General features: G+C 43.4%; 1 protein-coding gene across 2 annotated transcripts; it reads right to left on the reverse strand.

The window, feature by feature from the left end:
* Positions 1-263: 263 nt before the first annotated feature.
* Positions 264-16,005, reverse strand: FDFT1 (farnesyl-diphosphate farnesyltransferase 1). 2 transcript variants are annotated; one of them, XM_083350742.1, is made up of 9 exons: positions 15,882-16,005; positions 15,532-15,649; positions 12,861-12,958; positions 10,239-10,422; positions 9,115-9,243; positions 8,264-8,455; positions 6,665-6,841; positions 4,910-5,062; positions 265-3,612 (listed from the first exon to the last, which is right to left on the reverse strand). In XM_083350742.1, the coding sequence occupies exons 2-9, from the start codon at positions 15,631-15,633 to the stop codon at positions 3,394-3,396; spliced, it is 1,254 nt and encodes a 417-aa protein (XP_083206868.1). In that variant the 5' UTR covers positions 15,634-15,649; positions 15,882-16,005; the 3' UTR covers positions 265-3,393. The 2 variants fall into 2 exon arrangements, with proteins under 2 accessions (XP_083206867.1, XP_083206868.1); XM_083350741.1 differs by lacking the exons at positions 15,532-15,649; positions 15,882-16,005 and adding an exon at positions 13,708-14,434 and having other exon boundaries at positions 264-3,612; positions 12,861-13,543.
* Positions 16,006-16,337: the final 332 nt, after the last annotated feature.

The raw sequence follows: 16,337 nt of genomic DNA on the forward strand, positions 1-16,337 counted from the left end.
GTGGCACTACTGCCCCCTACGCTAGGTTCATGGCAACACTGCTGCCCACATAATACTAGCAGCACTACCACAGCCTGCCCATGACAACTGTGGCATGGGGGGTGAGCATGCACGCGCACACACCCAGATATTCCATAGGCTGGGGACCTTTAGCCTCTTGTCAAGTTGCATAGAACAAAGCCTCCAGAATCTGCTCTGAAGGTTATTCACTATATCCAAGAAATGGCTTTTAAGTATTAACTGCTGAAGGCCATTACAATAGGCCCTCTAACCTTCATTTATAATTCAAGAAAATTCTCAAGTGATTTCCCCTTCATATAATCAGGGCCTCAGGTTGCAGAGAAAACAAGAATTCCATGCTACAGGTGAAACTTGAAAAATTAGAATATCGTGCAAAAGTTCATTTATTTCAGTAATGCAACTTAAAAGGGGAAACTAATATATGAGATAGACTCATTACATGCAAAGCAAGATAGTTCAAGCCGTGATTTGTCATAATTGTGATGATTATGGCTTACAGCTCATGAAAACCCCAAATCCACAATCTCAGTAAATTAGAATATTACATGCAATCAATAAAACAAGGAGTGTACATAGAACAATATCGGACCTCTGAAAAGTATAAGCATGCATATGTACTCAGTACTTGGTTTGGGCCCCTTTTGCAGCAATTAATGCGGCGTGGCATGGAAGCTATCAGCCTGTGGCACTGCTGAGGTGTTATGGAAGACCAGGATGCTTCAATAGCGGCCTTCAGCTCTTCTGCATTGTTCGGTCTCATGTCTCTCATCTTTCTCTTGGCAATGCCCCATAGATTTTCTATGGGGTTCAGGTCAGGCGAGTTTGCTGGCCAATCAAGCACAGTAATCCCACGGTCATTGAACCAGGTTTTGGTGCTTTTGGCAGTGTGGGCAGGTGCCAAGTCCTGCTGGAAAATGAAGTCAGCATCCCCATAAAGCTCATCTGCGGAAGGAAGCATGAAGTGCTCCAAAATCTCCTGGTAGATGGCTGCATTGACCCTGGACTTAATGAAACACAGTGGACCAACACCAGCAGATGACGTGGCTCCCCAAATCAACACAGGCTGTGGAAACTTCGCACTGGACTTCAAGCATCTTGCAGTGTGTGCCTCTCCATTCTTCCTCCAGACTCTGGGTCCTTGGTTTCCAAATGAGATGCAAAAGTTGCTCTAATCAGAAAAGAGGACTTTGGACCACTGAGCAACAGACCAGGTCTGTTTTTCTTTAGCCCAGGTAAGACGCTTCTGACGTTTGTTGTTCAGGAGCGGCTTGACAAGAGGAATACATTTGAAGCCCATGTCCAGGATCCGTCTCTTGTGTGGTGGCTCTTGATCCACTGACTCCAGCCTCAGTCCACTCCTTGTGAAAGTCCCCAACACTTTTGAATGGCCTTTTCCTGACAATCCTCTCCAGGCTGTGGTCATCCCTGCTGCTTGTGCACCTTTTTCTTCCACTTTTCCCTTCCACATAACTTTCTATTAATGTGCTTTGATACAGCACTTTGGGAACATCCAACTTCTTTTGCAATTACCTTTTGAGGCTTTCCCTCCTTATGGAGGGTGTCAATGATGGTTTTCTGCACAACTGTCAGGTCAGCAGTCTTCCCTGTGATTGTGATTCCTACTGAACCAGACTGAGAGACCATTTAAAGGCTCAGGAACCCTTAGCAGGTGTTATGGCTTAATTAGCTGATTAGAGTGGGACACTTTGAGCCTAGAATATTGCACCTTTTCACAATATTCTAATTTTCTGAGATTGTAGATTTGGGGTTTTCTGAGCTGTAAGCCATAAACATCACAGTTATGACAAATCATGGCTTGAACTACCTTGCTTTGCATGTAATGAGTCTATCTCATATATTAGTTTCCCCTTTTAAGTTGCATTACTAAAATAAATGAACTTTTGCACGATACTCTAATTTTTTGAGTTTCACCTGTAATTCCAGAGCAGATGGGTGATCTTCAAAATGCTAAGTAGGGTTGATTGTGGTTGGCTATTGAGACCACCTGGAAATACTGGGGCTTTAGATTAGGAAGTCAACCATTCTAGAACAGACATGTGAAACTTGCGATGTCATGTGATGTCAGGCGGCGTATTGGAGCTTTTTCTCCATTGCCGGCAATGGGGTGGGCGCGGTTTCTTCATGATGCATTTGGCCCGTGGGCCGGCAGTTTGACACCCGTCTAGAAGGCAATAGTAAACCAATTGTGAGTTTGTTGCCAAGAAAGTAAATGCATACATTCCAGTGACACCAGGAGTAGAGCTCAACTTGGAGTCTTATTATCAGAACTTGTAAAAGCTCTGCATCAGTCCACATAACTATTCCTCACTGCCATGGACATATACTTTTCTAGATTGATTTCTTCATTTTTGAGATTTAACTTTATGAATCTCATTCTAAAGCATTTGAACAGATGCTTTGTAAAGCACCCTTCTTGGGCTTCTTTGGGACAGTGCTTTAGTGTTTGCATGGAGACAACAGATTATTGGGAGAACTAGCGAAACAAAATTGTAGGCCACGTGTTTGGGCAGATACCTGGGATGAAACTGCAAAAGGAAACAGCTATGTGAAGATATTGGGAGGATCTCTGGCCTGCATCTTCTAAAATTCTCAGCCCTATTTTACATGTTATCCCAGACTAGATCTAGAACTTCTCCAAGGTTGCTACAAAAGCTGTTAAAAGTATACTGATTCTCAGTGCCAATCTTTGCTTCAGGAGCAGGCAGCTTTACTGTAGATGACGCCAGAGTTTTGTCCTATCTCACAGATTTATACTATTTTCCTCTCTGTTGACTCCCCATATCCCTTGCATATTACAATATAGAAACCTTTCCAAGAGGCACAATAACATTTATGGAAAGAAAAAATAACAACCATGTAATAAGACAAATATCTATCTTCAAAGTTAATTGTCAGGAGAAATTCCTAAATTAGTGCAACGTAGGACAGTACAGGCTTTGGAAATTTTTTGAACAGAAAATGCGGTGCTTGAATTACAGCAGGACTTAGAGGAGCGGTTTTATCACCACATTTTTACTGTCAAAATTCACAAAGACTTCAAAACATCAGAGTTAAAAACCATCCTACATCAAAAAACAAACGCAGATCAAACTGCAGAAAAGAAAATATTACGTAAGACTCAAACAAAATTGGCTGTAGCTAGTTTAGCTGGAAAAAAAGCAAATGTCTCCATGGGAAACTCTTTGTTAGAGGCTTCAAAACCAGCAGCAGATGCTTTCAAATGAAGGCTTCCAGTTCAATCAGCTTGCAATGAAACATTCGCCGTCTTGTTCCTTACATTCCTGAGACTCCAAAAAGTTCTCCCATTTCAAAATATTCCCCTTCCAAGCGCAGTACAAGAGAGCTCCACCCTCAGTTCTCACCAGTGTGCACATATTCTTCTGCTTTTGAGACAGTGTTCAGATACTGCCAGCTCAAGGCAGCCAAAATCATAATGCAGGAAAAATAGAGGGGTGAATAATGGGTCTGGGAGACCAGAGTACCACTGGGTAAGCTCATGGATTGGACAGTGTTGACAATCTGTTGAGTTTTGGCAGAGGAAGGGTCTGTACTTGGCACCTTCTGGTAGATCTAGTGAGAGAAAGAAGTCATTCAGGATAACATAGCTACAGAACGATAATAGAAACTAGAGATAAAACAGACTAATCGGTAAGTTAAAAGAAGGAATTTCAGTAAGACTTCAAATACAGTTGTCACAAATAACACATCACAGATTGATGGAACGATTCCAGGTGGCTTTTCTACTAAAAATACATCTGCCAGTTGGTGCCATCTCACAATCTAATTTGAAATAATAAAATATTAAGTTTGCCATTTTTAGATCATCGTTAGAGCCCCATTTTGGGTTTCCATAGGCAAAGCTTGGCATATTTATAATTTTGTTAAAGAGTGGAAAAAGAAATTGCATTACTAGGAGAAGAAAGAAAGGAGTTGTTAAACAAGCCTGTACACAGGGCTCTGTGGGTTTGTGGTACTCTTTAGGTTTTTGGCCAAGCCAGAGCTTTTGCTATGTTTCCATTACATGTCTGTGAAACAGTCACTCCCCTCCCTCTCCCTTACAAACAATTCCTATGAAAAAACAGCAACCCTTTTCCATTTCTTTCTTTCTCTTCCTCTTCTTAGCTAGTAAAAAAAAGAGAAGCTGCATAGGGAAGGAATGAACAGATAGCATGGAGGGGATTCAGGGGAAAGAGGACTTCAGCCCTTTTTGTTCAATGACTTTTCCAAATCCCATATATACTGAAACATTTTAGTTTGTTTTCCTTTGAAGAAATTCATAGCAGCAAATATATGGAATAGCCCAACAGATGGTCCTTGCTTAATGATTGCTCGTCAGCACTATTTAAACATATAATGGTGCTAAATCAATGGTGGTTCTGAGGAGTCCTCATATTGGAGCAGAGTTCCCAGTCACACAATCGCCATTTGCAACCTTTTTTGCCAGTTTCTTACAAGCAAAGTCAGTGAGGAAGCTAGCAGGAAGTCACAAATTAGATTCAGTTTCAGCATGTTATGCAAATCCAACCATCTGAATATCAAAGCCAGATCATCCTAGACCAGGCATGTCAAACTGCCGGCCCATGGGCTGGATGCATCATACTGAAACCACGCCCACCCAATTGCTGGCAATGGGGGGAAAGTTGTGATATATCATACGACGTCACATGATGTCTTAGACCAAATCCAATCTCCTAAGCCTTACATCATGTTGTGCAAAATTTGCTCTCCCACTTCACAGTTTCAAAGTAAAAAGACGGGTCCTGGTGATTACCATAGATCTGTATGGGAATACATGCTAACTCAAGTAACGTCTCCCACAAAAAGGCATTTACATCAGGAATCGAATATCTAGACTCTTCAAACTCACCTCTTCCATATATTGGTACATGATGGTTTTGACAGCCTGTATGTTAGTAGCATCCATCATCAATGTGACTGCTTGTCCCTTTCTAATCTTCACCACACCTTTGAATATCTGTTGGTTGTTGTAGCAAGCTGCCAAGGTGGCTATAGCCATCACCTGGGCAGGAAAGAGGATAATTAAGAACAGCAGGTATTTGTGTATTTGTACACAAGCAGACTCCAAAGAAAAACACAGAGCTATTTTTTTAAAAATAATTTATAAAGATCAGCATGCTGCTTAAAGGCTTTGAGTTTTATAAAATAGTCTAGTTATGTCACATATGTCAGAAGGACAGCAATATAAATGTGATATTTTTTTTCCCTTCTGTTCAGTTGTGTCCAGTTCTTGGATACTGCCTGGATTAGTCCCTGCAATTTTCTTGGCAAAGTTTTTCAGAAGTGTTTTGCTACCACCTTTTTCCTAGGGCTGAGAAAAAATGACTGGCCCAAAGTCATCCAGCTGGCTTTGTGCCAAAGGTGGGAGTAAAACTCAAGTCTCCTGGTTTCTAAGCCTGATGACTTGACCATTACAACAAACTGGCTTTCGATATACATACATACACAGAATACCCATGGCAACAGTGAATTAATGATAAATGGCCCAGATGTTCAACATACAGAAAGGAAAGCTGTGTTCCTGGAAAGGGAACATGGGCCTGCATGGACAGGGCATCATCATCATCATCATCAAGTGCCTCAAGAGGAATGTACCTTCTTACAACAAACCAAAAGCCCATAAAAGTGTGTCTGGTTGTTTTGATATCACTTCCTAAGTAAGGCAAAACCAGGTCTTTTTCAGCAAGTTGTAGGAATCTAGCAACTTTCTTAACAAATTACATGAACCAAGTGTTATACCATACAAGGTTTTGTATACACAGCAACTATTTTTAGTTAACTTAGTTTTACAAAGGTAATCCCAAGAATAGTGAAAAGCAGAAAAGACTATCTACAAGTGTCACTCAAAAATGTATACCCAATGCATTTTTGCATCCTTTTTCACTGTTTTAGACTGACAAATGAATAAACTAATGGTTTATCATACTGCTATGACAATGGGTACCGATCACATGATGAATCTCATATTATCCAAGACTATTTTAAAATAGCTTAATTAGTCTTCTAATTCAGTGATGAACAAGCTCATTATCTACGAGTCAAATTATTTGCTGCCTTTTTCCAGGATATTTCTCAACCTACAATCCTACCCTTTCCAGCAATCCTTCATTTAAAATACATTAACTAAGTTTGAAGTTCAAAGCTTTTTAAGATCAGCCAGGTTAGGCTTCATCTAGCCTTCTAGGAGGCATTGTTGATTGGCGCTCACTCATTTGAAAATGAGATTAGTCCCTTTTTTTATTCATGATCCAGAAGATTGTTAAGACAGAGCTATTCCTGAAGGCATTTAGTAATTAATTTTGGTATTACTCCTACTCATTATTACTTTATTTACTGTGATTATTTTAACTGTGTTTTTTGAACTATTGTTGCTTTGTTAATTGTGAACTGCCAGGAGTCCTTGATAGATTTGACAGGGTGTAAATGTAATACATCACAGGCATCAAACTTGATCACGACAGTGGACGTATTGTGTATCGTGACTTTTTTGCCTTTGCGGAGCCGGGGTGGACGTGGCCTGCATGTGACGCATCTGGACCACAGGCCGCCAGTTTGACACCCCTGTAATAAGTGAACAAAAAGAAAAAAAGACAATACAGTTTACCTGTGGAATAGCACAGAAATTGAACACACTTTGATTCTTCAAGTGGGACAAATATGTCAAGACATCAGGAACATGATGTAGGGCGTTGGTAATGAGCTCATTCATACACTGGACGGCTTTGTCAATGTTCTCTGGCTTAGCAAGATCTGACAGCTTCTTCACATACTTGCTCCAAACCTAGGAACACCAAGAGGTCAGGGTTGCTGAAGCCACTTTTGCAGAATTTCAAAGAAACTGTTACTGAGCAGCTGAAATTTGCTAGTTTTCACACATTAGTTTTGCAGGGATTATGCTTATCCAATATGTCTTGTAATGAAGGCTGTTTGAGCATATCACTGATGCTACTAACTAGCAATGAAAATTTCCAACGGTGTCCCAACGTTATGTAAAGTACAAGATTAGATCAGAGCAATGCAAAATCATCCATGCTTTGTCTAACTGGTTATTCCACTCAACTAAGCACAAAAGGTTATGCTCATCCCAAGAGCAAAGTTACTCTTTTGTTCACCCTCTAAAGCTTGCATGCTTTAAATCAGGGGTCCCCAATCCCCGGTCTGCATCCCATTGGGAACCTGGTCATGCAAGTGGGAGGCGGATACACAAAGCTGCATTTGTGCAAGTAGCACATGCACATGCAAAATCATCCCCTCCCCCCTCCCAGCTATCAATTCGCAGAGCCAGAAAGGTTAGCGACTGCTGCTCTAAGTCAATGTTTCACAATTTCACCAATTTTAAAATGTGTAGATTTCCAGCCATGGGGCAGGGAGAAGCAGCTACTAAGAAGGCTGAGACTCCAGGACCGTGGCAGCTTAGCAAGCACTGGTGGCCCACCTGAAACAGTTGAGATGTGGGAGAGAAATGGGGGGGGGGGTATTACAGCACTCATAGTTATAAGGGAAGGTATGCTGCCAAGTGCCCAAATTTTAATAAAGTGACCTCAGGGATCTTGCAGTGGCCATAACTGCTGTAACTCCCTTCATTCAGCACCATTATAATTTCAATCAGTCACTAAACAAATGGTCATAAGTCAAGGACCATCTTGATTAGTAGCCATTCTGGGAGGTATTAGGAGACCACTATGATCAATTACTGAGTTTTCACAAAGTGCCTGCCAGAGCAGCTTCTGAAAAAGGTTTCTCTGACTCTTGTGACTGTTAGAGAAGGCTCTATGATCTATCAGACTGTCAAAGCGCCAGTCAATATATCCATCTCAAGGACTATGCAAACCTATTAGCAGCCATAATTTAATAACAAAAACAGCAGTAATAACAGTTATAAAGAGACAGAGGATATTTCCCTGCTGCAATTAAAAATAGGGAAGCATTAGTTCTGACTGCAGGAGACAGAATTCAATCTTTCTCCACCAATCTTGGGGACAACTGGAACATCTTACATGTGAATGAGACCACCTTATGTGTAGATATATGCAGCCTCAAGCTATCACTGCATAGGATCCTTGGGCAGAAAAAATTGCCCACGCATTCCACATCAATTAAACAGTAATGATCAGGATGGAACCTAGCAGCTTTTGCATGCTGTACACATTCATACCACTGAGTTAAGATCTCTTTCTCACATCTACCATACTCTTTCGTTTACCTCTTTGGGCCAGAATTCTCTGCCTTCAAGTTGGTCCTCCAGATAATCCCTAATGATGTTGGTTTTCTGCAGAAAAAGTCCCATGGAGTTGGCCAGTTCTACATCTTGACCGACAACAGGATCTTCTAATTCTGAGGCAGAGAAGAGCCGGGAGAGGCCAATTCCCACCAAGCCAGCAACGTAGTGGCAATACTATAGGTTGGAACATTCAGAGCTTTATTAAGATGTTTTTTTAAAAAAAATCTAGTTCACTCCATAAAAGCTGCAGCTACTGAACTTTACAATTTCTTTTCTTGAATTACTTTTGCTAAAGCAATATATATCATGAAAGAAAGAAAAAAACAATGTAAACTGCTAGTAACATTTTATAGCCACTGTTACAAATGGGGTTGTTTTGGAATGAGTTTAAGGGCCAAAAGTTCAGCATTTAAAACCCCAGAACCTTGACCATATAATTATTAGGCCTGTTCATTTTAAGAGTATGAGGTTATATGTCACTCAGTCTGCAACAGATTTTGAGTGATGAAATTCTTTATGCCAGCCTTATCGTTATGAGTGAATGAAATCCATACCAAAGACCACTCCAGTTCCAAGATACCTAAACTGCAGAGATCAGCTCCTCTGAGCTAAAGAAACATCCCTAATATCAGTCTGAGTACCACTTTTCCCTTATGCTATAGAAGCTATTCACTTTTACTGTTTCTTCTTAAATATTCTGTCCCCATGCTGATGGGCATTATACATTAAAAGCCTCGTTGAACAGAAGTTTTTGAGGGTCTCTGTACTGTAAGCTTAATGGTTATAGCTAACATACAGGTTTTCCAGAATTCATACCTCCGCAACTCACTCACCTTGTCCCACTCTTCGTTAGAATTCACCTTCTTTTCCAAAAACTCTGCCATACCAAGCCCCATCTTGTGACAAATGTCAGCAATCACATCTTGATAGACTTTTGCCAAATTCCGAAACTCCAGGGAAATCTAAAGGCAAGAAAAGAAACAGGATTATAAAAAATGATACATGTGTCTCTTCCTGCCACCCCCCCCCCAAAAAAAAACTTCTGAATTGATAAGGAGCTCAAGAGTGCTAGCACATTTCAGATTCCATGCATGTAAACTTAAAAATATGATTTCAGCAGTCCTTTAATCTTGAATTTACCAACAGTCAAATGTCATATATATGAGCAATACTGGAAATATCCTAAGAAGAAGATACTTGGGCAAGTTATTTCTATCCAGGAGGACCAAAATCAATGCACTCAAGTTTAAACAGATCGTATTACTTCCAAATAAATAATGGCGAAATGCTATGTGATTTTTCTTAGCTATATAATTAGTTCTGCAAACTTCACTAGCAAGGATACATAACTATTTGAAAGCTATTCCTTAACTGTTACTTCCTTTCCTCTTGAGCGCAATACATACAAAGCTTGATCACCTTCTAAAGGGCTACAGTTATTTAAAAGATTAAATGCGTGTCAGAGTTTAATTTACACAGAACACATCTACACAGCATGTTTTTGGCAGTTTGCCATGAAAGTAAGAAACTGGCAGCTTCAGGCTAACTAAAAGCCCATCTAGCAACCAGCCACAAATATTCAAGAATCTCCTAAGTACAAGCATGTATTTCAGCTGTTGCCTCCTAGCAGTTGTAATTTAACATTTACCTAGGATTCTGAGGCTGGCAATAACCTTTAGATTAAAACCACTGCTAGCCCAATTCTTCATACATTTATCCTATTTACTTTTCAACTGAGAACCCTACTACACCAATGGTACAAATATCCACCTAAACCCTGTGATGAAATATCTGTCTCCTGTATCTTTTAGGACAGGAAACTTCCAAACAGATGTTACTATATCTGATTTTAAGACTGATCCCCTCCCTCTTACTTACTAAAGTCAGAGAAAAGAGCCTTAGAGCTCTTTATACCTTAACTGCATAAATGCATGAAATTTGGAGAAGCACCACTCACCGTTGGAAAGTCTTCCAGCACCTGTCTGTCCTTCTCTTTGCTCTCCATAAATTTCCAGTCTGGCTGATATAAATAGGAGTGAAAATTGTGTAACATGGGGACCTTAGCTTCAAGATTGATAGTCATGTCATCTTCTACAGTATCCAGAGCTCGGAGAACCAAATAGAAAATGCACACTGCATGGCTACAGAGAAAAGGAAAAGGATTGTGACTTAGATGCCAGAGGAAAGAGAAATTTGTCCCGTTTGTGATAGATGAATCGTATTTTTCCAGGCACCCACAAAGGATTAATAATAAGAAGCATATGTTCTTCCAGATCAATGCAATAGGTATGAAAGAAAACAAAGGAAACAGCCTGCTAGTATTTGGCTCTGATCCTGTTAACTGTTGCTAATAGATTGTACACTAAAAGAATTGTAGCCTCTGCAATGAAACCTTTCTTTAAAGTTCTGTGGATCATAAACTATAATAAATACAGTGGTAGTATATTGCATATACTATATAATATAGTTTTATAATAAAATGTGAACATCACAGTAATAATAAACACTGAATTTGCTTTTTATGAGTTTTATATAAGCATTCTCAATTTAGAAGAACTGGGAAAGGGTGGACTGAAGTCCACTGACTACTTTTTGAGCACCCAAAAGTTACAGTTGATGAGGCTTCAAGATTCTAAAAGGCTTTTTTTCTTATGGGTAAGGTCATGGGAGACATAATAAAGTAATTTATTTTACAGCAGACAATAGTGGGAAAGCTTAAAGTCGATGGATAATAACTACAGCCAGAGCTAACTTCAGGAGATGCATATAGCTTATGTTTCTGACTCTTATCCTAGGCCAGATATGTCAAACACAAGGCCCAGGGGCCGGATTCAGCCCGCGAAGTGGTTTCATGTGGCCCGCAAAGCCATCCTGGAAACAGTGAGGGAACGGCCCCCGCTGCCTTGGCCCTGGCCCCGGCTGGCCAGGAACCAATGTACAACTTCATGGTGGTCATCTATGCTGAAATACATTCAGTCTTAGCTCCACAAGGCCATCTGGAAACAGCGAGGGACTGGTCCCTGCTGTGTCGGCCCCGCCTCCTGGGCACACGCTGGGGAGGTATCACCCTTTGTGAGGAATGAAGAAATGAACCATCGCCTGGAAGTTGCCAGCACATGGCCCTGCCTACTTCAGGCAGGCTAGGGGCTGGGCTGCGTTGCACTTCTCTTCAGATTCGTGCCACCCAGCTCAACCTTTCGACACTGTGAGGAAAGTGCCCTGCTTCCTACCAAAAATGGGCAGGCTAGTAGCTGGGCAGCATCTAGCTTTTCTTTTGATTTGCACTGCCTGGCTCAGCCTCTTGGCGCAGTGAAGAGAGTGCCCCGCTGCCTGCTGAAACTGGGCAGGCTGGGGCTGGGCGGCATCGCACTTTTCAGATTCGTGCTGCCTGGCTCAGCCTCTAGGCATTGTGAGGAGAGCGCCCCGCTGCCTGCCAAAACCAGGCAGACTGGGGGCTGGGCAGCACTGCGCAGGTAACATCACCTCTCACGTTGCTCATGGCATCCTCTCCCCCAGAGCCCACCAAGCCGGATATGTGAAGTAGGTGAGGGCCATGTGCTGGCCACTTCCAAACGATGGTGCATTTCTTCATTCCTCGTGAAGGATGACACTTCCCCAGCTGCGTTTCTTGCCTGCTTTTCTCCCTCCCTCATCTCAAATATTTTCCCACCACTTTGTTCAAAGGAAGGAAGGAAGGAGAGGGAGGGTCTGAGGGAAGTCCTGCCTTAGTCCTGCCCTGCTGCCCTTTCACCATCCCCTTGCACCCTCCTTCTGGCCTATCCAGGGGGGTCTCCCATCCTATTGCTAAGGAAGCTTTGGATACAAAGCTGGGTCTCCTCACTTTGCCCTCGTACCCATCATGAGCAACCTGGCTAAGGAGAGCAAGCACAGCAGCTGGGCGCCCCCTTGGGGAAGTGGGGCTGGGCTTAGTGCTGCGGGTGCTTGAGGGCCAGTCTGGGCATTTGACCCCTGCGCCACTGTCCACCCCCCCCACATGGCCTGAGAGGAACAGTGAGGCTCCTCCAGTGGACCATGCCTTGGCACTTGCCCTGGCCCCATCTCCTTCTGCCAGAGACCCTTAGATCTGTCCCACTCCTGCCCAGCCCCATAGGTAACCTTGACCCGAACCATGTAGAGCTGGCCATGCCCAACCCAGTAGGCCACACGCACTCCAGCCACGCCCACCCTGGCCACACACACCCCGAGGTCAACCGCAATGCTGATGCGGCCCTCAATGAAATTGAGTTTGACACCTCTATCCTAGGCAAAAGCTCTAGCATCTCCAGTTGAAGCTATGCCAACACCAGTTAGCAAAAACAAAGCTGGTACAAATCAGAATGGTCCGATCTTGTAAAAAGTAGATGTTTTGCTTTTTGCTATGAGCAGTCCTTCCCCATTACAATTAAACCTTTTCAGATCATTTTCTGAGCTGCAACTGGTTTAGCTTTCCTCCCCAGCCGTGGATTCTAAGTGATGAGAACCTCAGCATCACGTCGGTGAATAGTGTCCCAAGTTTCCTAAAGTCACTCCAAAGTTATTTCCTTTTCCCAGCAAGGAAGTAGGAATCACAAAAACTCACCGCAACTCCCCGTCCAGAGCTTGGATGACCGCGGCGAAGCTCCGGCTGGTTTGGTTCAAGTACTTGTAACATACCCGGAGGCTGTCGCTGAGCGAGTCCTGCAAAAGGAGCACAGGCGGAGGGGCAGCCTGAGCAATCAGAAAGCGAGGCCGCGAGCGCTGCGGGAGCCGAGGGGTGCCGCCGCCGTTCCGCAACCGGCCGCTGCCGGTCCAGCAGGAACTCGACCCGCCGCCACCTGCGCGCGGCGGAGAAAAGGCCAAGGTGCGCTTGAAAAGGGACGTGGCGGCCTTGGAGCTGCAACTGGCCATAGAAAACGGATTCAAGGCCGGAGAGGCGCACGGCTAACTGGCCGCCACCCCTACGTCCCTCGCAGGACCCCCCTGAGCCTGGGGGCTACGGGGCATTGAATTGGTTCCGGGGCGCCACCGAAGCGAGACCCGCCCACCGCCCCCTTTCACGTTTGGACTGTTTTGTTTTCTTCTCCAAGCGCGCAGGCCCCGCCCGCCAGGCAGGCCGAAGGGGAAGTTCCGCGAAGGATCTGCAGGGAGCGGGCCGCAGTCCAGATAACCGGAGCGAACGCCGTACGAGCGCATTGGGAGGGAAGGCTCGATACGCGCTTTTATCCATTCCTTTGGGGGCAAATCCCGCTAAGCCCGAAGTACCTCCGCGTCGGGGAAAGAAACCTTACCGCCTATTGAGTTCACATCACGTAGAGCAGCGTTTCCCAACCTTAGGAACTTGAAGATGCGTGGACTTCAACTCCCAGAATTCCCCAGCCAGCTATGCTGGCTGGGGAACTCTGGGAGTTGAAGTCCACGCATCTTCAAGTTCCTAAAGGTTGGGAAACGCTGACGTGGAGGCTTACTGAATATCGTAGTATTTTTTTTATTGAATAAATGCAACGAGCAAGGTTTTTATCATAAAGCACGGTTTGCCAACCACAATGCCAGTCCTTGTGATGAATGCTAAACCATAATGTGCTTTGTTCACATTACTTGATGTGGGGTGTGAAGCTAGTAGCCATGATGGCCTTTTCAACAATGAATAAAACAAACCTATCTTAGCACGGTTTGTGAACTGTGCAGTCCAAAACGGTTAAGGACTGATCAGCAAGCCCAGGGGTCTTCAAACCTGACCCCTTTTATGAGTTGTGGCTGAGGAATTCTGGGAGTTGAAGTCCACAAGTCATAAAAGGGACAAGTTTGACAAAAGCCATCGTCCTTGAACTGTTCGTAAAGGCATACTAGAGTATACAGGAATAGAGTAATATTTTTATTGTCACTTTAAATGTACACTAATCAGCATACATTAAAATGAGATTTCGTTGCATACAGCTAAATAGTCTAAAAAACAGGGGTGTCAAACTGCCGGCCCACGGGACGGAGTGTCACGGAGAAACCGTGCCCATCCCATTTTCGGCAATGGGAAAAAGTTCTGATACATCGTGCAACGTCACGAGTTTGACATGCCTGGTCTAAAAGGTTGTGCGCAAGGAGATGAGCTGTTTTCTGTTGAAACTGACAAAAGAATAAAATGCAATCTGTTGAAATTAAAGGATATCACCATTGACTTTGGGAGGAATTTTACCTCGTTGCAAGTAATGATGTCTTTTATGTTTATTTCAGTGATTCTATTAGAGAAATCATATTTTCTATATCCCGCACCCCTAGAATGCTTCTGATATATTCTCACACCACTTACAAAAGTTCAAAATAATGGCAATGAATTATGCATATAGACTATAATTTTGAAACTTCTAAACCCAAGTTTTCGCACCCCTTGGAATATCGTCTCGCACCCCTGGTTGGGAACCTGCTCTAAACCCACCTTAAATAACATTCCAAGTCAGTATATTCATACTGCATTTGAAAGCATTTTCATTACCTCATTTTCTCTCAGTATTATCTCCTTATGAAGAGTAATGATCCTGCTATGGGATTGTTTTAATAAGAAATTATATTATGTTTATGTTATGTTATATTAATTACATTATATTATATATGTATGTAAGGACACGGTGGCTCAGAAGGTTAGGACGGTGAGCTTGTCGATCAGAAGATCGGCAGTTTGGCAGGTCAAATCCCAAGTGCCGCGTAGCAGAGTGAGCGCCTGTTACTCGTCCCAGCTTCTGCCAACCTAGCAGTTCGAAAGCATGTAAAAATGCAAGTAGAAAAATAGGGACCACTATGGTGGGAAGGTAACAGCGTTCCGTGCGCCTTTGGCGTCTAGTCATGCCGGCCACGTGACCACGGAGACATCCTCGGACAAGTGCTGGTTCTTCGGCTTTGAAACGGAGATGAGCACCGGCCCCTAGAGTTGGAAACGACTAGCACGCATGTGCGGGGGAAACTTTACCTTTTATATATGTATGTGTATTTATGCATATCAGCGAACTTGAGCCACCATGTCCCATATATATACATACACACATACACACACATACACACACACACACATATGAAATAAAGGAATGGTTGCATGAGAGGACAAGGCTGTTTCCCTTCTCATGCAACTATTGCTTTATAATCCATTGTCATTCTGCTTTATTTTTTCGTTTCTCCATCTGCCTTATCCATTAAAAAAAGAAAACCTCTTGTTCTTGTGCCACAGTAGAAAACAAAATGAAAAAATAACCAAAGGAATAAAATATTCAACAAGAAGCCCCACTCACTTGGTCCATCTTGGGCATCACTGTCTTGTATCCACCCATTTTAAACTTCACCAGATTGTAGATCTCCTCTGGGTGACCGAGCCATTTCTTTAGCAGCTCCATTGACTTTTGCGTCGACCTAACAAGGCAGGGACGGTGTTGCTGTTTCAAGAGCAGAAGATTCCTTCTCCCTTCTCCTAACCTTTTTTTCTAACTACCTTTTCCACCTGCCTTTGCTTTTCCAGTAATTCCTTCCTCTCGCCCCCACTTCTAATTTTTGACGTGTCCGTCCCCGCTCAATTTATTCCTCTCTCTCTCTCTCTCTCTCTCTCTCTCTCTCTCTGTCTTTATATAGCTGCTTCCCGATTCACCTTGCTTCTTTCCCCGCCTAGGGGTTTTCAGCAGAGAGGTAATTCCCCCCTCCACGACACGCCACCTGTAATTTTATTCCACTTCTCCGGCCGTGGGGATACTTCCATACAAAGGCATCTTCCAACCCACACCGGTTCCACTTCGTTGCCTCTCTGCCTGCGTTAGTCCCCTAGCAGCAACCAATCAGCAGGCAGCACCCCCGATTCGGTAGGTGATAGGAAACTGAGTAGCCGCGCGGTTCTCGCACCAGGAAGACGACAGCCAATTAGACCATTTCGGGCTGGTGTGACGATCCGTCGCTTTCTCTTGGTTGGTCAGTGTTCGGCCATAGGCGACGTAAAATGGCAGGATTGATTTCGAATCGCCGGGTTTCTTAAAGGTGCCGTACGATCTTTTCTTTGTGCAAGGAAGCCCTCAAGGTGTCATCCTTACAAGTCCGGTTTGGTTACTGTCGT

Source organism: Vipera ursinii (genome assembly GCF_947247035.1).
Source record: "Vipera ursinii genome assembly, chromosome: 1".
Classification (NCBI taxonomy): Eukaryota; Metazoa; Chordata; class Lepidosauria; order Squamata; family Viperidae; genus Vipera; species Vipera ursinii.

Excerpts from the sequence above, each read along its gene's own strand:
- FDFT1 (XM_083350741.1), bottom strand. The coding sequence starts at position 13,168 with ATGGCCAGTTGCAGCTCCAAGGCCGCCACGTCCCTTTTCAAGCGCACC. Across the intron at positions 9,244-10,238 it reads TGCTGGAAGACTTTCCAACG|ATTTCCCTGGAGTTTCGGAA; the intron begins GTGAGTGGTGCT and ends TCTTGCCTTTAG. Across the intron at positions 6,842-8,263 it reads GAGAATTCTGGCCCAAAGAG|GTTTGGAGCAAGTATGTGAA; the intron begins GTAAACGAAAGA and ends TGGTGTTCCTAG.